The 23,322-nt window shown below is 48.7% G+C and overlaps 1 protein-coding gene across 1 annotated transcript in view; it reads left to right on the top strand.

Annotated features, from left to right (window-relative positions):
• The first annotated feature begins 7,641 nt into the window (after positions 1 to 7,641).
• LOC141073823 (class I histocompatibility antigen, F10 alpha chain-like) overlaps positions 7,642 to 23,322 on the top strand; it is an 86,211-nt gene continuing 70,530 nt past the window's right edge. The window contains exon 1 of the mRNA XM_073561283.1: positions 7,642 to 7,781. Within this exon, the coding sequence (XP_073417384.1) occupies positions 7,727 to 7,781 (55 nt within the window). The 5' untranslated portion in view covers positions 7,642 to 7,726. The remainder of the gene's footprint in view (positions 7,782 to 23,322) is intronic.

The raw sequence follows: 23,322 nt of genomic DNA, 5'->3' as shown, positions 1-23,322 counted from the left end.
CACCGTGTAAACGTACCACATGTACAATAAACAGTTTACTCAACGTTTCCGAGTTAGGTAACCCCGACAGGGGGACAAAATGACATTGTTTACTGAATCTGTCCACCACCACCCAGATACACGTCTTTCCATCTGAGGACGGTAGGTCCATAATGAAGTCCATGGAGATGTGGGTCCATGGACTCTCGGGGGTGGGCAAGGACTGGAGCCAGCCGGCAGGGCGATTATGGGAGGACTTGGCGCGGGCACAGACCTCACATGCTAAGACATATTCTTTGCAGTCCTTAACCACTGTCGGCCACCAAAAATTCCTAGTTATCAATCTGGCGGTATTATTGAGACCAGGATGGCCAGAGTCATGTGATTCTCTAAGCACTTGTAGGCGAAACGCAGGCGGAACGAACAATTTGTTGGGTGGCGTAGTGTCAGGGGCTTGTTCTGGGGATTTACGGATCTCCTCCAGAAGGTCCAATGACACTGCGGACACAACGATCCCAGTGGCCAATATCGGAACTGGTTCACAGTCCTCAGCTTGTGAGGAGCAGAAACTGCGAGAGAGGGCATCGGCCCTCACATTTTTTGTACCAGGGCGGAAGGTGATTATAAAATTAAACCTAGAGAAAAACAATGCCCACCTTGCTTGTCTAGGATTTAACCTTTTTGCTGATTCTAGGTATGTCAGGTTCTTATGATCGGTAATTACCGTGATCTTGTGTTTGGCGCCCTCGAGGAAGTGACGCCATTCCTCGAAGGCCTGCCTGTCCGGTGTCTCCAAGCCGTGCCCGCCTGTCCTGTGTCTCCAAGCCGTGCCCGCCTGCCCTGTGTCTCAGCCGTGCCTGTCGTATCCACCTGCCTGCCTGTCTATAGCCTCTGTCAAGGTATCCTGTTCCCGAGTGGGATCAGCAGCCACAGCCAGACACCACCCTGGAGTGGCACCCGGCAGCTACCTGCCGCACAAGCCTGACCTCACCATCAGAGGCTCCAGTGAAGACCAAGGAAGCTGCCGTAGTTACGCCCCTTCCAGGGTAGTCTGGTTTGTGGCACAGTGGGGCCACAACCCCCCGGCTCACGCCATTCAGCCAAGGCGCGAGCGTGACAAGCGGATTGGGGGTTTGAAGAAGGTTATGTTGCGGGAGGTCCAGTCATTACTAGGAAAGTTAAACTTCGCGTGTCGGATCATGCCGATGGGCAGGGCGTTTTGTTGGAGATTGTCTTTGGCGATGGCAGGGATTAAAGCACCATCACACTTCATTAGGCTGAGAAAAGAGTTGAAAGACGATTTAAAGGTTTGGGCGCTTTTCCTGGATTCCTATAATGGCAGATCCATCTGAATGGCACAAAAGGTGTCGGCGGAGTCTCTGGGATTCTCGATAGGATCAGCAGAGGAGCAAGGTTTCAGTGTGTTTTTTCAGGGAGAGGGAGAAGCAGAACGGTGGCCGTGTTGTTGGATCGAGAAGGGTTTGTCGGTCAATCAGGTACTATGCGAAGTGTTTCCCATAGTTGTAGCATTATCATTGTGGGGAAAGGAGCTGCAGAACAAAAAAATTTGCTTCAGCTGCAAGTCAGTGGGGGCACTGAAGGCAATCAATTCACTCTCTTCATCGCATCAAGTTGTGGTGAGGGTTCTTCAGCATTTGGTTTGGGTAGGGTTGAGTTTTGACCTATGGGTTACGGCGGAGGAGAGGCTTGAGGAAGACTACCTTAGTTTTGAAGTATTTTCTTGTTCACAGTGGGAGCACGATCGAGAGTCGGGAGTTCAAGTGGATTTCAAGAGGATGGAATGTCTGGAAGAATTGTGGAATCTTCCCTTGGGACAGTGAGGGTTTTATTATCCAGGTCCCTGTCAGCTGGAACCTGGTCTCATTATAGAAAGGCTTGGGACAGTTGGGTTGAATGGAAAACAAGATTAGGCGTGGAACTAGAGGACGAGTACAAGTTAGTTTTGCTCATAGGCCACAATTGGGAACATGGTTGGTCAGGTCCTAAAATTAATAATTTCTTAGCAGGTTTGGCATTCGGTTTTAAGTTCAGGGGCTTGCAGGATTTAACGAAGGCGTTTTTGGTCCGTCAAGTGGTAAGGGGGTGTAGAAAAGGCTGGAAGGTGTCGGATTGTAGACGTCCGGTGTCTTACGATGTGTTACTAATTTTGGGCGAGCGTTTAGGAGAGGTTTGTACGTCGCGGAGTGAGGTAGCGCTGTTTAAAGTGGCTTTCTCGTTGGCGTTTTTCGGGGCTTTCCGTTTAGGGGAGCTGGTTAGTCCATCTAAATCGTGCAAAGGAGGGTTACTCAGAGGCGATGTAGAGATGCAAGGGGACGGTGGCAATATTTCTGCGCTCATCAAAGATGGACACGGATGGCAGAGGTTGCAAGGTGGTACTTTTTGAGGTAGAAGGTTCCCCGCTGTGCCCGGTATGGTGCTTGAGGAATTTTTTAAGCAAGGTAGGGAATAAAGACGACCCGTTGTTAGTTCACGATGGTGGCTCTTTTTTATCACGTTTTCAGTTCATGGCGGTATTCAGACGTTGTCTAGAAAGGGGGGGCATTTCGGCAAAATATTATAGCGGACACTTCTTTCACATTGGAGCAGCTACGGAGGCAGCGAGGAGGGGTCTGGGAGAAGAGACAGTAAAGAGGATCGGGCGTCGGGAGTCAGCGAGATTCCGTTCTTATGTTCGCCCATCAATGGTGTAAAAATGGCTTAGATTGGTGTTATTATAGTTTGTGGCCGTATCAATTTAATTTTTCTGTTTTGTAGGTACGGGTCAGCTACTTACCTGGATTATGGGCCATTCCTTTGTATTTTGGGCAGCCCTGAGAGCGGACGTTCGCCCGAATGGGAGGCAGCTGGGCGTGCCAAGGACGCTAGCGTTGTTAAGGTGGATCGGAAAAAGAGGGATGATATGGAAGCAATTGGTAACCGAGTTTCACAAGTTCGTCCGGCTTGACCGAGCACCGGATGTGCTGGTGATACATTTAGGGGGAAATGATTTGGCTAAACGCACTTGTAGGGAATTACTTAGGGATATAAAATTTGATATGTTGAGGCTTTGGTCCATGTTCCCTAGGTTACTAGTCGTGTGGTCGGATATCATTCCCAGGAAGGTATGGTACAGGGCTAGATCAGTGCATGGCGTAAATAGAGCCAGGATTAAATTGAATAGAGCGGTGTCCCGATTCATGGTTCGAAATGGAGCGATTGTGGTACGCCATACAGATTTGGAGTCGGGGGAGGGGGAATTCTGGAGGAAGGACGGTATCCATCTGAATGTGGTGGGCCTTGATTTATGGTGCTTGGCAATTCAGGAAGCCATTGAAAAAAGCATACGAGTTTGGCGGGACATAAATGTCTTAGGGGGTCAGAGCATTTGTGTCTATGGCGTGGGGGGGAGGTCCTCGAGGTTGGTGGTGCGAGAAATGGCGGATTGGAGGGGGGGATCGCAAAGGTCCTGGACTCCCCTTTCGGTGGATCACATGGAATGTAACGGTATGGTAACATAGTAACATAGTTATTAAGGTTGAAGGAAGACTAAGTCCATCTAGTTCAACCCATATCCTATCCTAACTTGCCCTAACATGTTGATCCAGAGGAAGACAAAAAAACCCATGTGGCAAACAGTAAGCTTCACATTGGGGAAAAAAATTCCTTCCCGACTCCATATACGGCAATCAGACTAGCTCCCTAGATCAACGCAATATTAAGGAAACTAGTGTACATACCCTGTAATATTATACTTTTCAAGAAAGGCATCCAGTCCCTTCTTAAATTTTATTAGGGAATCACTCATTACAACATCATATGGCAGAGAGTTCCATAGTCTCACTGCTCTTACAGTAAAGAATCTGCGTCTGTGAGTATGCTTAAACCTTGTTTCCTCCAGACGTAGAGGATGCCCCCTTGTCCCCGTCACAGGTCTAAGAGTAAAAAGATCATTAGAAAGGTCTTTGTATTGTCCCCTCATATATTTATACATTGTAATAAGATCACCCCTAAGCCTTCGATTTTCCAAACTAAATAACCCCAAGTGTAATAACCTGTCTTGGTATTGCAGACCCCCTAGTTCCCTAATAACCTTGGTCGCTCTTCTCTGCACCCATTCCAGTTCAGCTATGTCTTTCTTATACACCGAAGACCAGAACTGTACACAGTATTCTAAGTGTGGTCGCACTAGTGACTTATATAGAGGTAAAATTATGTTCTCCTCATGAGCATCTATGCCTCTTTTAATGCATCCCATTATTTTATTTGCCTTTGCAGCAGCTGCCTGACACGCCACTAAATGTGAGTTTGTCATCCACCCATACACCCAGGTCTTTTTCAGTGACAGTTTTGCCCAGTGTTTTACAATTAAGCACATAATTATACATCTTGTTCGTTCTACCCAAGTGCATGACCTTACATTTATCCCCATTAAAGCTCATTTGCCATTTATCAGCCCAAGCTTCTAGTTTACATAAATCCTCCTGTAATATAAAATTGTTCTCCTCTGTATTGATTACCCTGCAGAGTTTAGTGTCATCTGCAAATATTGAAATTCTACTCTCTATGCCCCCTACAAGGTTATTAATAAATATGTTAAAAAGAAGCGGGACCAAAACTGATCCCTGTGGTACCCCACTGCTAACCGTGACTCAGTCCGAGTGTGCTCCATTAATAACCACCCTTTGTTTCCTATCCCTGAGCCAGCTCTTAACCCACCTACACATATTTTCCCCTATCCCCATTGTTCTCATTTTATGGTGATACCGACAAGTTAATATGGGAGCCGTAGCCAGTTACGGCAGAGTTTGGCCGGGCGAGTCTCTTAAGGTCTCTGAGCTGGTACTTAACGGCTGGAGACAAGATTCGGCCGGGGGTGGCAAGTTTTGTAGGATATTGATCCGAGGTTGATACAGTTTGGGGCCCCGAGGATCGCCCCTCCCCCTATTTTTGGTATTTGTTGTTAAAATTGTTATACTTTATATTCATAAAAAAAGGCTGCTGTGGCCATTTTATCCAACACAATGTCTGGTGATTAATTTATGTGGTACGGTGATGGGTTTGGGGAGGCCGATCAGGGGTCGACCATTTGTGTGACATGATGGGTGAGGAGCGAGGACACTGGGATCACGAATACCCACTTGTCATGTATATATATACCGCACATTACCACTCCTCGTATCCTGTATATATACACTGCACAGTACCACTCCTCCTGTCCTGTATATATACACTGCACAGTGCCACTCCTCCTGTATATATACACTGCACAGTACCACTCCTCCTGTATATATACACTGCACAGTACCACTCCTCCTGTCCTGTATATATACACTGCACAATACCACTCTTCCTGTCCTGTATATATACAATGCACAGTACCACTCCTCCTGTCCTGTATATATACACTGCACAGTACCACTTCTCCTGTCCTGTATATATACACTGCGCAGTACCACTCCTCCAGTCCTGTATATATACACTGCACAGTACCACTCCTCCTGTATATATACACTGCACAGTACCACTTCTCCTGTCCTGTATATATACACTGCGCAGTACCACTCCTCCAGTCCTGTATATATACACTGCACAGTACCACTCCTCCTGTCCTGTATATATACACTGCACAGTACCACTCCTCCTGTCCTGTATATATACAATGCACAGTACCACTCCTCCTGTCCTGTATATATACACTGCACAGTACCACTTCTCCTGTCCTGTATATATACACTGCGCAGTACCACTCCTCCAGTCCTGTATATATACACTGCACAGTACCACTCCTCCTGTATATATACACTGCACAGTACCACTTCTCCTATCCTGTATATATACTGCACAATACCACTCCTCCTGTCCTGTGTATATACACTGCACAGTACCACTCCTCCCGTTCTGTATATATACACTGCACAGTATCACTCCTCCTGTCCTGTGTATATACACTGCACAGTATCACTACTCCTGTCCTGTATATATACACTGCACAGTACCATTCCTCCTCTCCTATAAATATCCACTGCACAGTACCACTTCTCCTGTCCTGTATATATACACTGCACGGTACCACTCCTCCTGTCCTGTATATATACACAGCATAGTACCACTTCTCCTGTCCTGTATATATACACTGCACAGTATCACTCCTCCTGTCCTGTATATATACACTGCACAGTACCACTTCTCCTGTCCTGTATATATACACTGCACAGTATCACTCCTCCTGTCCTGTATATATACACTGCACAGTACCACTTCTTCTGTCCTGTATATATACACTGCACAGTACAACTTCTCCTGTCCTGTATATATACACTGCACAGTACCACTCCTCCTGTCCTGTATATATACACTGCACAGTGCCACTCCTCCTGTCCTGTATATATACTGCACAGTACCACTCCTCCTGTCCTGTATATATACACTGCACAGTACCACTCCTCCTGTCCTGTATATATACACTGCACAGTACCACTCCTCCTGTCCTGTATATATACACTGCACGATACCACTCCTCCTGTCCTGTATATATACACTGCACAGTACAACTTCTCCTGTCCTGTATATATACACTGCACAGTACCACTCCTCCTGTCCTGTATATATACACTGCACGATACCACTCCTCCTGTCCTGTATATATACACTGCACAGTACCACTCCTCCTGTCCTGTATATATACACTGCACAGTACCACTCCTCCTGTCCTGTATATATACACTGCACAGTACCACGCCTCCCATCCTGTATATATACACTGCACAGTACCACTCCTCCTGTTATGTATATATACACTGCACAGTAACACTTCTCCTGTCCTGTATATATACTGCACAGTACCACTCCTCCTGTCCTGTATATATACACTGCACAGTACCACTCCTCCTGTTATGTATATATACACTGCACAGTACCACTTCTCCTGTCCTGTATATATACACTGCACAGTACCACTTCTCCTGTCCTGTATATATACACTGCACAGTATCACTCCTCCTGTCCTGTATATATACACTGCACAGTACCACTTCTCCTGTCCTGTATATATACACTGCACAGTACCACTTCTCCTGTCCTGTATATATACACTGCACAGTATCACTACTCCTGTCCTGTATATATACACTGCACAGTACCACTCCTCCTGTCCTGTATATATACACTGCACAGTACCACGCCTCCCATCCTGTATATATACACTGCACAGTACCACTCCTCCTGTTATGTATATATACACTGCACAGTAACACTTCTCCTGTCCTGTATATATATACTGCACAGTACCACTCCTCCTGTCCTGTATATATACACTGCATAGTACCACGCCTCCTGTCCTGTATACATGTAAGAGGTACTAAAAGTAAGGTTCGTTGGATGCAGTGAAGAGCCGGAGGCAGAGAAGGGGTTAACAGGATTTTATCATACAAGGAATACTCCGCACAGAGAGATGAAATCAACAGCGGCAACAACGTGATTTAAACACAAACACAGTATTTGAAAAGAAGGTGTATGAAAAAGATAACTTATCACTTGCAGTTCTTGCTGGGGAGAGGCTGGAATATCTCCCGCCATCGTTGTAAATTGTGGACAGTGTCTCTGGCTTTGTATCAGGGTCCGCTTGGCTTGGGTGTGTTGGAACGTGGAAACAGTCTCTTGTAGATTCCTCTGGAATGGCGCAGGACATGAATAGCAGGCACGCTCGCGGGCCGTAGCAGCTTGCGAACCTCTGAAGGGGTTGCTAAGGATGGAGCCAGTCAGATTTTCTCTCACTGAGAGCGGGAAGAAGCCATCCAGTAAGGGTAAGTCCGGGAACAGCTTGGTAAGGACACAGTCAGTTAGCAAGTCAGACCGTTGGGGGATAGATGATGAGTAGTTAGTAGAGTTGAGCGAAACGGGTCGAACAATTTCAAAAGTCGCCGACTTTTGGCAAAGTCGGGTTTCATGAAACGAAACCCGACCCTAGGATGAGGTCGGCCACGAGGTCGGCGACTTACGCGCCAAAGTCGCGTTTCAAAAGTTTGTTTAGCGCTCTTTTTCAGCCAATCAGGATCCACGGACACTGTGGGCAACGTGATGACATAGGCAGGGGTCACCACCATCTTTCAGAAGGGCATGCAAGTGATTGGCTTGCTTTGGTGGGCATCACAGGGGTTATAAAAGGGCGTGCACGCCGACCGCCATCTTACTTCTGCCAATCTTAGCATAGGGAGAGGTTGCTGATTCTGTAGGGAGAGCGTTAGGCAGAGAAGAAGACAAAAAAACTGCTTCTGCTGCTAGCGATTTTGCCTGTACAACACACCAGTCACTGTGTGTGCAGTGCAAGGGGAGGCTATATTGTGGTGGATCAGCGGTGTTGGTTGTTAGGCTGCCTTCTAAGGCTTCCTGACAGCTGCATTGCTGTTTCCCCACTGCTCTGCAAACTGCTTTTTTAAAAGCAATCCCAATTTTTTTTTTTTGTCCTGCTAAGGTACTGAGCGTGCATTTATTCACATCATACAGCGGTGTACGCTCCTCACACAGTACCGTGTAACGGCTGTTATCACAGCCACAGTGAAGCTATCTGTGTGTCACTGTGGAAGGATAAGTGGAGGACTTGTTCCGTTCTTACAGACCTACACTCTAGGGAGATTCCTATTCTGCCCAATTCTACAATTCACTTTTTTCACACCTGTGCCATCGAGCCTGTGACATAGCGCTGTGATATTCAGTGGGCCTCACACAATCCAAAAGTGTCCAGTGTCCACAAGTGTCTGCAGAAATTCAAAATCTCCCTTATCCTGTAGTCACTTTTTTCACACCTGTGCCATCGAGCCTGTGACATAGTGCTCTGATATTCAGTGGGCCTCACACAATCCAAGTGTCCAGTGTCCACAAGTGTCTGCAGAAATTCAAAATCTCCCTTATCCTGTAGTCACTTTTTTCACACCTGTGCCATCGAGCCCGTGACATAGCGCTGTGATATTCAGTGGGCCTCACACAATCCAAGTGTCCAGTGTCCACAAGTGTCTGCAGAAATTCAAAATCTCCCTTATCCTGTAGTCACTTTTTTCACACCTGTGCCATCGAGCCTGTGACATAGCGCTGTGATATTCAGTGGGCCTCTCACAATCCAAAAGTGTCCAGTGTCCACAAGTGTCTGCAGAAATTCAAAATCTCCCTTATCCTGTAGTCACTTTTTTCACACCTGTGCCATCGAGCCTGTGACATAGCGCTGTGATATTCAGTGGGCCTCACACAATCCAAGTGTCCAGTGTCCACAAGTGTCTGCAGAAATTCAAAATCTCCCTTATCCTGTAGTCACTTTTTTCACACCTGTGCCATCGAGCCTGTGACATAGCGCTGTGATATTCAGTGGGCCTCACACAATCCAAGTGTCCAGTGTCCACAAGTGTCTGCAGAAATTCAAAATCTCCCTCATCCTGTAGTCACTTTTTTCACACCTGTGCCATCGAGCCTGTGACATAGCGCTGTGATATTCAGTGGGCCTCACACAATCCAAAAGTGTCCAGTGTCCACAAGTGTCTGCAGAAATTCAAAATCTCCCTTATCCTGTAGTCACTTTTTTCACACCTGTGCCATCGAGCCTGTGACATAGCGCTGTGATATTCAGTGGGCCTCACACAATCCAAGTGTCCAGTGTCCACAAGTGTCGGCAGAAATTCAAAATCTCCCTTATCCTGTAGTCACTTTTTTCACACCTGTGCCATCGAGCCTGTGACATAGCGCTGTGATATTCAGTGGGCCTCACACAATCCAAAAGTGTCCAGTGTCCACAAGTGTCTGCAGAAATTCAAAATCTCCCTTATCCTGTAGTCACTTTTTTCACACCTGTGCCATCGAGCCTGTGACATAGCGCTCTGATATTCAGTGGGCCTCACACAATCCAAGTGTCCAGTGTCCACAAGTGTCTGCAGAAATTCAAAATCTCCCTTATCCTGTAGTCACTTTTTTCACACCTGTGCCATCGAGCCTGTGACATAGCGCTGTGATATTCAGTGGGCCTCACACAATCCAAGTGTCCAGTGTCCACAAGTGTCTGCAGAAATTCAAAATCTCCCTTATCCTGTAGTCACTTTTTTCACACCTGTGCCATCGAGCCTGTGACATAGCGCTGTGATATTCAGTGGGCCTCACACAATCCAAAAGTGTCCAGTGTCCACAAGTGTCTGCAGAAATTCAAAATCTCCCTTATCCTGTAGTCACTTTTTTCACACCTGTGCCATCGAGCCTGTGACATAGCGCTGTGATATTCAGTGGGCCTCACACAATCCAAGTGTCCAGTGTCCACATGTGTCTGCAGAAATTCAAAATCTCCCTTATCCTGTAGTCACTTTTTTCACACCTGTGCCATCGAGCCTGTGACATAGCGCTGTGATATTCAGTGGGCCTCACACAATCCAAGTGTCCAGTGTCCACAAGTGTCTGCAGAAAATCTAAATCTCCCCTGTCCTATAGACACCTTGTACCTTGTTTTACATTACTATATAGTTTGTTGGATTTTGTCTACATTTCTACCAAAAATGAGGAAGGCTGGTGGAAGAGGCCGTGGAATTGGGTGGGGGTTGGCAGCTGGTAATGATGGTGTTGGTGGTGGATCTGATGGTAGTGACAAAAGCAAAATAGGACCGAATGCAGGAGGTGTTGAGCCTGCGTCGTCTGGCTCCATAAGGCTTCGAAGGCTTAGTTTTCTAGGAGTTGGCAAACCGCTTTTAACGCCAGAGCATCAGGAAAAAGTTTTGTCTTACATTGCTGACTCAGCCTCCAGCTCTATCGCCTCCTCTTCTGAAGTTGTAAAAAGTAAAAGCACTGAGTCGTCATTGGAGGCTCATGTTCATGAACCACACCTTTCCTTGTGTCCTTCACCCCAACCAAGATTGAAGGATGACGCAGGCCATACTACTGATTACTCCATGGAGCTGTTTTCACATACCATGCCTGGAATATCAAGTGAAATGGTGAATTACCCAGGCCAAGATGAATCTGACATGGAGTGCACTGATGCACAGCCGCTGATAGATGATTCTGCTGGTACATTCACTCAGAGCACTACATTGTCCTCGCAGTGTACAGAGCCAGATTCTGACCCTGATGAGATTCAGGTGCCCCTTCCCGCACACTATACCACCATACACGGTGACACAGAGGAAGGTGCACATGACATTGAAGAGGAGGTGATGGATGACCCAGTTGTTGACCCAGATTGGCATCCATTGGGGGAAGAGGGTGCTGCTTCCAATAGCTCAGATGAGGAGCATCCACAGCAGACATCGACATCGCAACAGCTGTTATCTGGCAGGCCCGGAGCACTCCAAAGACAGGTTCCAAAAATCAAAAGAGTTGCTGGACAGCTTGTCCAGAGGGTCAAAACATCACAGCGTGCTAGGCCACAAAATGTCTGCCAAAGTAGGAAGAGTGCAGTGTGGCACTTTTTTGAACAAAATCCTCATGATCAGGCCAAGGTTATCTGTAAGAAGTGCGCAAAGACCTTTAGCCGAGGGAAAAATCTGAAAAATTTGAATACCAGTTGCATGCTTAGACATTTAACCAGCATGCACTTGCAAGCGTGGACACAACACCAAACCTCAAGTGCCACATGTGCAACTGATCACAAAGAAGGTAGTCAGCAACGCTACATTGTTTCCCCCACTGTAAGCCCACCGGTTATCACAGCAGCAAATGTTGAGGTGTCGTTGCAAGGCCACAGCAGTCAGGGAATCCCACTGTTATATCAACGAAATACTGAATCTAGGCCATCAGAAAGAACACCAACTCCATCACCATCATCAACCCTCTCTCAGTCCGCCCTGTCCACCGCTACTTCCACCATATGCAGCTCTCAAGTCCAGCTCACCCTCCCAGACACTATGAGTAGGTCAAGAAAGTACTCAGTCTCTCATCCGCGTACACTGGGTTTGAACGCCCACATTGCCAAACTAATCTCGTTTGAGATGATGCCCTATTGGTTGGTGGAAAGCGCAGCTTTCCGCGAACTCATGGCCTATGCAGTACCACGCTATGACCTACCCAGTCGCCACTTCTTCTCTTGCAAAGCCATCCCAGCCCTCCACCATCATGTGAAAGACCGCATTGTCCATGCACTCAAGCAGTCAGTGAGTGGAAAGGTGCACCTCACAACTGATGCATGGTCCAGTCGGCATGGCCAGGGCCGTTACGTGTCTATCACTGCGCACTGGGTTAATGTGGTGGATGCAGGGTCCACAGGGGACAGCGGTGGTGGGACAGTGCTGCCTAGCCCACGGCGTTCCACCCTCCTCCTCCTCCTCCAGAAGCGAAAGCTCGTCCACAGAGCGCAGTCGTACGAGCACTCCATCTGCAGCTGCCACTGTTGCACACGAGGTGTCCCCCTATCGAGCAGCTAGTGGAAAGCGTCAGCAGGCTGTGTTGCAGATGATGTGTTTGGGCGACAGACACACCGCCGAGGTGCTGGCCGAGTACTTGAAGCGACAAACTGAGTCATGGCTGGGCAGTGTACATCTTGAGGCAGGCAAGGTAGTTAGTGATAACGGCCGTAATTTTGTGGCAGCCATAGCCCTTTCAAAACTCAGCCACATACCTTGCTTGGCTCACACCTTGAACCTGGTGGTGCAGTGCTTCCTCAAAAATTATCCGAAGTTAACAGCCCTGCTCCATAAGGTGCGAAGACTGTGCGCGCACATCCGCCGGTCACCTGTACACTCCGTTCGTATGCAGAAGCTGCAGCGATTGCTCCACCTTCCCAACCACCGCCTCATTATCGACATTGCAACAAGGTGGAACTCCACCCTGCACATGGTGGAGCGGCTGTGCGAGCAGAGGCAGGCCATAATGCATTTGTGGGAGGATACACGGCCAGGCACTTTGAGAGCAGACATGGAGTTGACAGGTGTGCAGTGGTCGAAGCTGAAAGACCTCTGTAAAGTCCTTCAGTGTTTTGAGGAATGCACACGGCTGGTAAGCGCAGACGACGCCATCCTAAGCATGAGCATCCCACTTATGCGTCTGCTCATGCAAACTTTGACACACCTTAAGGAGCAGGCGTCTGCAGCCAGTGTTGATGAGGAGGAAGAGGAGGAGGGAATCCTTGATGACATTCAGCCATTGTCTGCTCAGGGACCTCTCCTGGACGAGGTGGAGGAAGAAAAGGAGGAGGAGGATGATGATGGGGATGATTACTTAGGGGAGGAGGATGCATCTCGTGGGGCAAGTGAAAATGTTGGCGTGGCAAGGTCTGGTACAGGGTTTGTGCGTGACTGGAGGGATGTGGATTTGCCAGAAAGTGCTTCTCCAACCAGCGCTCGCAGTGCATCATTGACACCGGGAACATTGGCCCACATGTCAGATTATGCCTTGCGGATCCTAAAAAGGGACCCCCGCATTGCCAAAATGATGAACGATGACGACTACTGGTTGGCCAGCATCCTGGATCCACGCTATAAAGGCAAATTACAAAACATCATGCCACAGGAGAACCTTGACCTAATATTGGCTAATAAACAAGCAACTCTGGTAAATCGGTTGCTTGAGGCATTCCCAGCACACAGCAGCGGTGATGGTTCTCACACGAGCCGTACGGGCCGGGGGCAGCTTGGCAGAGGTGTTCATGGTGCACACAGCAGAAGTGGCGTTGGAGACAGGGGTTTCATGACAATGTTGTGGACTGATTTTTCAAGTACCACTCACACAACTGGTAATACAGCATCGATGGAAAGTGACAGGAGACAGCAGTTGTCAACTATGGTTACAAACTACTTTTCCTCCCATATCGATGTTCTCCCACACAGGTCATTCCCCTTTGACTATTGGGCCGCTAAACTGGACACCTGGCCTGAATTGGCACAATATGCCTTACAGGAGCTCGCTTGCCCAGCTGCAAGTGTGCTATCGGAAAGAGTCTTCAGTGCAGCTGGATCAATCCTGACAGAAAAAAGGACCCGTCTGTCAACCCAAAATGTGGATGATCTAACCTTCATTAAAATGAACCACGCATGGGTTTCCAAGGATTTTGTCCCACCTTCCCCTGATGACACATAGGTTGACAGAAAAATGGCTTGCTTTGGTCCACCTCTTCCTGGTACTTCACCTATTTCGCCTTTTGCATCAGTTGAATGTCCAACATCAACATATGCCACTTTCTAAAACTCCCTAACTGTGCTGCCTCCCCCCCCATGGCCGGGGTCACCACCTAGCGCACGACACCGTGCGAGTGCCGTTGCCCTGGACAGGTGGGTAGGCCGACTCTTGGGCGCGGGCACTGGCACAGGGTCCCTCATAGTGCAATCAAGTGTCTCTGACGGTGGTGGTGCACACCCGCCGTCAGACACACCGCTGTACTATGAGGGGCCCAGTGCCAGTACCGACGCCCACGAGTGGGCCCCCCTTGCTTGGCCAGGGCCCCAGCATTTGCAATCTTTACCTCTCCCTGCTCCTCCGCTGTGTAATCTGGGCCGTCAAATCCATACTGAGCCTGACACCGTCTGAGCCTGCCTCCTGAGACATATATTTTGAATGTGTACGCTATCCATACATGTTATCCGGGGATACGGTACCCTTTCTAACCTTTGTGCAATGACGTGCAATCCATACTGGGCCTAACACCATCTGAGCCTGCCTCATGCTGTATAGACATATATTTTGAATGTGTACGCTATCCATACATGTTATCCGGGGATACGGTACCCCTTCTAACCTTTGTGCAATGACGTGCAATCCATACTGGGCCTAACACCGTCTGAGCCTGCCTCATGCTGTATAGACATATATTTTGAATGTGTACGCTATCCATACATGTTATCCGGGGATACGGTACCCCTTCTAACCTTTGTGCAATGACGTGCAATCCATACTGGGCCTAACACCGTCTGAGCCTGCCTCATGCTGTATAGACATATATTTTGAATGTGTACGCTATCCATACATGTTATCCGGGGATACGGTACCCCTTCTAACCTTTGTGCAATGACGTGCAATCCATACTGGGCCTAACACCGTCTGAGCCTGCCTCATGCTGTATAGACATATATTTTGAATGTGTACGCTATCCATACATGTTATCCGGGGATACGGTACCCCTTCTAACCTTTGTGCAATGACGTGCAATCCATACTGGGCCTAACACCGTCTGAGCCTGCCTCATGCTGTATAGACATATATTTTGAATGTGTACGCTATCCATACATGTTATCCGGGGATACGGTACCCCTTCTAACCTTTGTGCAATGACGTGCAATCCATACTGGGCCTAACACCGTCTGAGCCTGCCTCATGCTGTATAGACATATATTTTGAATGTGTACGCTATCCATACATGTTATCCGGGGATACGGTACCCCTTCTAACCTTTGTGCAATGACGTGCAATCCATACTGGGCCTAACACCGTCTGAGCCTGCCTCATGCTGTATAGACATATATTTTGAATGTGTACGCTATCCATACATGTTATCCGGGGATATGGTACCCCTTCTAACCTTTGTGCAATGACGTGCAATCCATACTGGGCCTAACACCGTCTGAGCCTGCCTCATGCTGTATAGACATATATTTTGAATGTGTACGCTATCCATACATGTTATCCGGGGATACGGTACCCCTTCTAACCTTTGTGCAATGACGTGCAATCCATACTGGGCCTAACACCGTCTGAGCCTGCCTCATGCTGTATAGACAAATATTTTGAATGTGTACGCTATCCATACATGTTATCCGGGGATACGGTACCCCTTCTAACCTTTGTGCAATGACGTGCAATCCATACTGGGCCTAACACCGTCTGAGCCTGCCTCATGCTGTATAGACATATATTTTGAATGTGTACGCTATCCATACATGTTATCCGGGGATACGGTACCCCTTCTAACCTTTGTGCAATGACGTGCAATCCATACTGGGCCTAACACCGTCTGAGCCTGCCTCATGCTGTATAGACATATATTTTGAATGTGTACGCTATCCATACATGTTATCCGGGGATACGGTACCCCTTCTAACCTTTGTGCAATGACGTGCAATCCATACTGGGCCTAACACCGTCTGAGCCTGCCTCATGCTGTATAGACATATATTTTGAATGTGTACGCTATCCATACATGTTATCCAGGGATACGGTACCCTTTCTAACCTTTGTGCAATCACGTGCAATCCATACTGGGCGTGAGAACGGCTGGAGAGCTGTTAAGCAAGCTACAGCACCTGTCCAGACAAGTACAGGGATTCCCTAGCGAGGAGACTTATTTGATTGTTTTCTATGTTGGGACAGCAATTTTTGGGGAGCACTATACTCTGGAGAATGATAGATGGGGCCCACCATACACTGGAACATTCCAAAGGTGGACATCAGACACTGGAGCAGCATTTACAGGGCCCATTATACACTAGAGCAGTAGAAATGGGGCCCATTATGTTTGGAGCATTATTTGGGCCCATAAGACAGTGGAGCTTCATCCATGGGGACCAACATATACTGTAGCATTATGTGGAGCTCATCATATACTGTTTCAAACATTATATGGGACCAATGATTTTGTATGGAGAAATAGATGGGCCTCGTCATGAGATGTAAAAAGTGAGGTATTTTTCATTGTACTATACCGCTATTTCTCTGCCGTATCGGAGCATGATGAGTTGTGGTATGTGTTAAAGGGGCGCTCTTTCGCCCAGGGCACATGAAAACCTGCAGCCAGCCCTCCCCCCCCACAAATTTAGCCAAATAACCCCCATTTTTCAGTGCGTAACTTGTATTATGAAGTTAATTAAGGTTGACAAGCTTAAGTAAGAAGAATTGATGCTTTTGGCATTCAAATGGGCACTGTAGGTGTGTTTCCTGTCCTCCTCTCACTGCCGACTTTTATTCCCCATTGACTTACATTGGGTTTCGTGTTTCGGGACGACCCCGACTTTTCCCTATAATCGGACGATCTTGCTCGACCCGACTTTTGGAAAAGTCGGGTTTCACGAAACGAAACGCGACCCTAAAAGAGCAAAAGTCGCTCAACTCTAGTCAGCAGGCGGTGTGAAAGATGATGTCTTTGGGCAACAACAGACACACCGCGGAGGTACTAGCCGACTACTTGCAGCGGCAAACTGAGTCATGGCTGGGCAGGCTACATCTTGAGCCAGGCAAGGTAGTCAGTGATAACGGCCATAATTTTGTGGCAGCCATAGGCCTTGCAAAACTCACACACATACCTTGCCTGGCTCACACTTTGAACCTGGTGGTGCAGTGCTTCCTTAATAATTATCCGGAGTTAACATCCCTGCTCCATAAGGTGCGAAGACTGTGCTCCCACATCCGTCGCTCGGCCGTACACTCCAGTCGTATGCAGAAGCTGCAGCGATTGCTCCACCTCCCCAAGCACCGCCTAATTATAGACGTTACAACAAGGTGGAACTCCACCCTGCACATGGTTGAGAGGCTGTGCAAACAGAGGCAGGCTGTAATGCATTTGTGGGACAATACACGGCCAGGCAGTTTGAGGGAACACATGGAATTGTCGGGTGTGCAGTGGTCAAAGCTGAACGATCTCTGTAAAGTCCTTCAGTGTTTTGAGGAATGCACATGGCTGGTAAGCGCAGATGACGCCATCATTAGCATGAGCATCCCACTTATGCGTCTGCTTATGCAAAGTTTGACGCACATTAAGGAACAGGCATCTGCAGCGGAGGAGGAACAGGAGGAGGAGGAGGAGGGAAGCCTTGCTGACAGTCAGCCATTGTCTGGTCAGGGAACTGTCCTGGATGAGGTGAAGGAAGAAGAGGAGGAGGATGAGGGGGATGATTATTTTGGGCAGGTGGATGCTTCTCAGGGGGCAAGAGAAAATGTTGGCGTTCCAAGATCAGGTACAGTTTTTGTGTGTGACTGTAGGGATGTGGATTTTCCAGAAAGTGCTCCTCCACCCAGCAGTGGCAGTGCATTATTGACACCTGGAACATTGGCCCACATGTGCGATTATGCCTTGCGGATCATAAAAAGGGACCCCCGCATTGCCAAAATGATGAAGGATGATGACTACTGGCTGGCCAGCATCCTCGATCCATGCTACAAAGGCAAATTACACAACATTATGCCACAGGAGAACTTCGAGATAATATTGGCTAACAAACAAGCAACTCTGGTAAACCGTTTGTTTGAGGCTTTCCCAGCACACAACAGCGGTGCTGTTTCTCCCACGAGCTGTAGTGGGCACAATGGAAGAGATGTTCGTGGTGCACACAGCTGAAGTGGCATTGGAGACAGGGGTTTCACGACCATGTTGTGGACTGATTTCTCAAGTACCGCTCACATGACTCCTATTACTGCATCGATTAAAAATGACAGGAGACAGCAGTTGTCAACTATGGTGACAAACTACTTCTCCCATATTGATGTTCTCCCTCACAGGTCATTCCCCTTTGACTATTGGGCCTCTAAACTGGACACCTGGCTTGAATTGGCACAATATGACTTACAGGAGCTCGCTTGCCCTGCTGCTTGTGTGTTATCTGAAAGAGTCTTCAGTGCTGCTGGATCAATCCTGACAGAAAAAAGGACCCGTCTGTCGACCCAAAAAATTGAAGATCTAACCTTCATTAAAATGAACCATGCATGGGTTTCAAAGGATTTTGTACCAACTTCCCCTGATGACACATAGGCTGACAGAAAACTGCCTCGCTTTTGTTCTCTTCTTCCTCTGACTTGCCCAATTCCGCCATTTACAGCTGCTGAATGTCCAGCCTACACATCAACATATGCCATTTTTTAAACCTCCCTAACTGGGCTGACACCCCCCCCCAAGGGCTGGGGTCAACACCTGGCGCACCCGGGCAAGTGCCGTTGCTCTGAACAGGTGGATGGGCCCACTGATGGCCGACTGCACTGGCACAGGGCCCCTCATAGTACAACACAGTGTCTCTGATGGTGGGGGGGCCCACTCGCCGTCAGACACAACAGCGTACTATGAGGGGCCCTGTGCCAGTACCATCGCCCACGTGTGTTCCCCCCCTGCTTGGTCATGGCCACAGCACTTGCAAGTTGCAATACTTACCTCTCCCTGCTCTACCGCTGTGTAGTCTGGGCAGTTAAATCCTTCACAGGGATGGCCACTAGAAATTTGGTGTATTGATCGATGATGGGTAAGATGTAGCTATGGCCTATCCTGCTGGACTCTACCTTCAGATGATCAGTGGCTACCATTTGTAATGGACGTCAATTTACAAGCAGATGCAGTGGTGCTTTATGATCACCTTTCACAGTTGTGATAGTCACAGACGTGTGACATTCCTGCCACCATTTTTCAATGTCTCCTCTCATGCCAATCCAATAGAATCGCCTACGGCCTGTGGCTTCTGTCTTTTGCCCTCCAAAATGCCCAGACACATCATGATAAGCACTGAGGACCATGTCTACATCTCTCCCTGTGATCACAATTTGATGGAGACGAGTAACGGTGATGTGATCCACGCTACTGCAATAAAGCTATCCTTTCTTCACAAAGAACTGTTTTTGCTGTCTCCACAGACACAGTAAGTGAGGGTCTGCATCATCTCTGCAACATCTACCGTCATGTTTTCCTGCGATGAGTAATTCCCACATTTCTGCAAACACTCGACTTTCCGTTTTAGCCATTTTAGCCACGCAAATTCGTGAAGCGTTCGATATTTTTCTGACAGAATTTTATAGGCTGAACTGGATGGACTAATGTCTTTTTTTGGCCTTACTAAGGCTGGTTTCACATTCGCGCTTTTTAAGCGCACGCACGGCCGGGGGTAGCTCCGCCCCCGAGCCGGCTCTCTGCCCGGCGTGCAGGCCCCTTCCTTGTAGCGCCGCCTCCTAGCGCACAGCGGCGCCTGCGATCGGCGCACCCTATCTTTAGCATAGGGTGCGCAGATCGTGCGCAGGCCGTGCGCTAGTTGCGCTTTTACCTGCGCTGCGCACTTTTGACGGTGCGCCGTGCGCGCCAAAATCCAAAAAGTTTGATTTTGGCGCGCACGGCGCACCGTCAAAAGTGCGCAGCGCAGGTCAAAGCGCAACTAGCGCACGGCCTGCGCACGATCTGCGCACCCTATGCTAAAGATAGGGTGCGCCGATCGCATGCGCCGCTGTGCGCTAGGAGGCGGCGCTACAAGGAAGGGGCGGGCACGCCGGGCAGAGAGCCGGCTCGGGGGCGGAGCTACCCCCGGCCGTGCGTGCGCTTAAAAAGCGCGAATGTGAAACCAGCCTTACTATGTTACTATTCTTACAGTTATTGTTAGGTTCTTTAGAAGGACGTAGATCTGGGGATTTATTCTGACAGAATTTTATAGGCTGAACTGGATGGACTAATGTCTTTTTTCGGCCTTACTAACTATGTTACTATGTTACTATGCTACTAGTTTGCAGTAGCGGAGAGTCTGGACTGGCTTACTCAGATTGAAATATATATGAAGATTTAAAAGTACCACAACACTGTATACTGGTGTTCGCCTCGAATACCTTTCCCTTTTTCTACTTTTTAAATTCTGGTGTTATACATACTGAGCCGGTGAGTGTCAGTGTCTGACTCCGGAACTGTAGACGGAAATTTACAATTACCCCTAGACTGGATACACCTGGTATATGCTGATACAGTACCTTTGTTCAAAATTTTTTATTAAGATATCATCCATAATGAGTGAGCGTGTGTGGTTTCCGCCTTCTATATAGACGTTGAATCGGAGATACCAATTTTTACCCAATACTCAATCCAGCTTGTATCTTGTTATACAGTACCTTTGGTACACATTTAGTGTTACGGTCACATCCATACTGATTGAGCGTCTGAAAGTGACTACGGGACTATGTAAACGGAGATTTTAATTGTACACTATAATATATATACCGTATTTTTCGGACCATAAGACGCACTTTTTTCCCAAACAATTTTGGGTGAAAGTGGGGGGTGCGTCTTATGGTCACAATATACTCACACTGGTGCGGGTGCGGCGTGGCTCTGTGGTGTGGGGGTGGCGGCGGTGGGCTGTGCTCCGGTGCAGGGGCTGCGGCTCTCTGTTCTCTGTTGGGTGGAGGCTCTGCCGGCATTTTCTCACAGACCGGAGGCCCCTGCACATCCGTAGCTTCCATGTTGCGGTGGCCTCCGGGAACATGGACGCCGGGAAGATGGCCGCCGGTCCGGATACTGCACATGCTCAGGTACAGATCTCGTCCTGAGATCTCGGGAGACGAGATTCAAATCTCGGCAACGAGATCTCGTCCCGAGATCTCATCTCCCGAGATCTCGGGACGAGATCTGTGCCTGAGCATGCGCAGTACCCGGACCGACAGCCATCTTCCCAGCATCCATGTTCCCCGAGGCCACCGCAACATGGCAGCTATGGATGTGCGGGGGCCTCCGGGCTGTGAGAAAATGCCGGCGGAGTCTGCGCCCCTGCACCGGAGCCGCTGCCCCTGCACCAGAGTACAGCGCCCCTGAGCACAGCACCGCAAGCCCCAGCACAGCACAGAGCTCCCAGCACAGCACAGCGCCCCACAGCCCCCAGTACAGCACAGAGCCCCCAGCACAGCACGGTGCCCCACAGCCCCCAGTACAGCACAGAGCCCCCAGCACAGCATGGCACCCCACAGCCCCCCTTCCCAGCACAGCGCCCCAGCACAATGCCCCCAGTACAGCACAGAGCCCCCAGTATGGCACCCCACAGCTCCCCTTCCCAGCACAGTGCCCCCAGTACAGCACAGAGCCCCCTGCACAGCACGGCGCCCCACAGCCCCCCTTCCCAGCACATTGCCCCAGCACAGTGCCCCCAATACAGCACAGAGCCCACAGCATGGCACCCCACAGACCCCCTTCCCAGCACAGTGCCCCCAGTACAGCATGGTGCCCACAGCACAGCCCCCCTTCCCAGCACAGCGCCCCAGCACAGTGCCCCCAGTATAGCACGGTGCCCCCAGCACAGCCCCCCTTCCCAGCACAGTGCCCCAGCACAGCATGGTGGCCACAGCACAGCCCCCCTTCCCAGCAGTGCCCCAGCACAGTGCCCCAGTACAGCACAGTGCCCACAGCACAGCCCCCCTTCCCAGCACAGCATAGTGCCCCAGCACAGCACGGTGCCTCAGCACCCCAGCACAGAGCCGCCACCCCACCAGCTTGGGATGGGATTTCCTAGAGGCCACCGCACCAGCCTGGAACACCGAACGACCCCTGTGACCACTCCTCCACCTGTGCCGGATCCCTTCCCTGGTAAGCTGAATTCGGACTGTAAGACGGACCCCCATTTGACACATTATTATTTTTTTCCCTATTTTCCTTCTGAAAATTTGGGGTGCGTCTTATGGTCCGGTGCGTCTTGTAGTCCGAAAAATACGGTACTTGCTATCTTGTTATCCAGTACCTTTTTAACAACATTTTTTATAATGGTCAAAACCAGACTGAGTGAGCATCTGAGGGTGACTCCGGAAATATACACCGAGATTTCAAATGTGACCAACACTGTATAGAGCAGTACGCTTCTGATACAGTAACCTTTTTTGCAATTTAGATCCAGGTGTAATCCATAATGAGCCTGTGAATGTCTGTTTGTTACTCCGGAAATATATTTGGAGATTTAAGATTACCCCAATACTGTATACAGCTGTACGCTTGTGTTACATTACCCATTTACAGTTTTTCATATTCTTGTGTAATCCATACTGGGCCTGAGAGCGTTTGTGTCTGCCTCCTGAAATATATACGGAGATTCAGAATGTTTTTCAAGTTTTTATTTTATTGTGTAATCCATACTGAGCCTGTGAGCGTCTGTGTATAACTCATGAAATATATACGGAGATGTACTATTATTCCTAGACTGTCTAGAGCTGTACGCTTCTGATACAGTACCATATATCTGCTGGTATTTTGGGTCCATTTTCCAAAACATGAGGAAGTATGGTGGAATAGGCCACGGGCGTGGGAAGCCACCTGGTACTGATGGTGGTGTTGGTGCATCTGCTGGTAGTACCAAAAGAACAATAGCAGCTAAGGCAGGTGTTGAGCCTGCGTCATGGTCTAGCTCCAGAAGGCCTGTAAGGCTCCCTTTTCTGGGAGTAGGTAGACTGCTTTTAAAGCCAGAGCATCAGGAACTTTTTTTGGCTTACATTGCTGAAACAACCTCCAGCTCTATCGCCTACTCTTCTGGAGTTTAAAAAAATCCAAGCACTGAGTTGTCAGTGCAGGCTTCTGGTCAGGAGCAACCCCTTTCCTTGTGTCCTTCACCCACACCAAAAGTGAAGGATGCGTCAGCACACACTTCAGATAACTCCATGGAGCTATTTTCACATACCATGCCTCGGTTCATTAAAAATGGGGCCCATCATATACTGGAGCATTCCAAATGGGGGACATCAGACACTGGAGCT

This window comes from Dendrobates tinctorius, unplaced genomic scaffold (genome assembly GCF_039654945.1).
Source record: "Dendrobates tinctorius isolate UK_male_01 unplaced genomic scaffold, ASM3965494v1 ptg000315l, whole genome shotgun sequence".
Lineage (NCBI taxonomy): Eukaryota > Metazoa > Chordata > Amphibia > Anura > Dendrobatidae > Dendrobates > Dendrobates tinctorius.
Note: the sequence above shows the minus strand (reverse complement) of the source record. Positions and strands in the feature narration are given on the sequence as shown.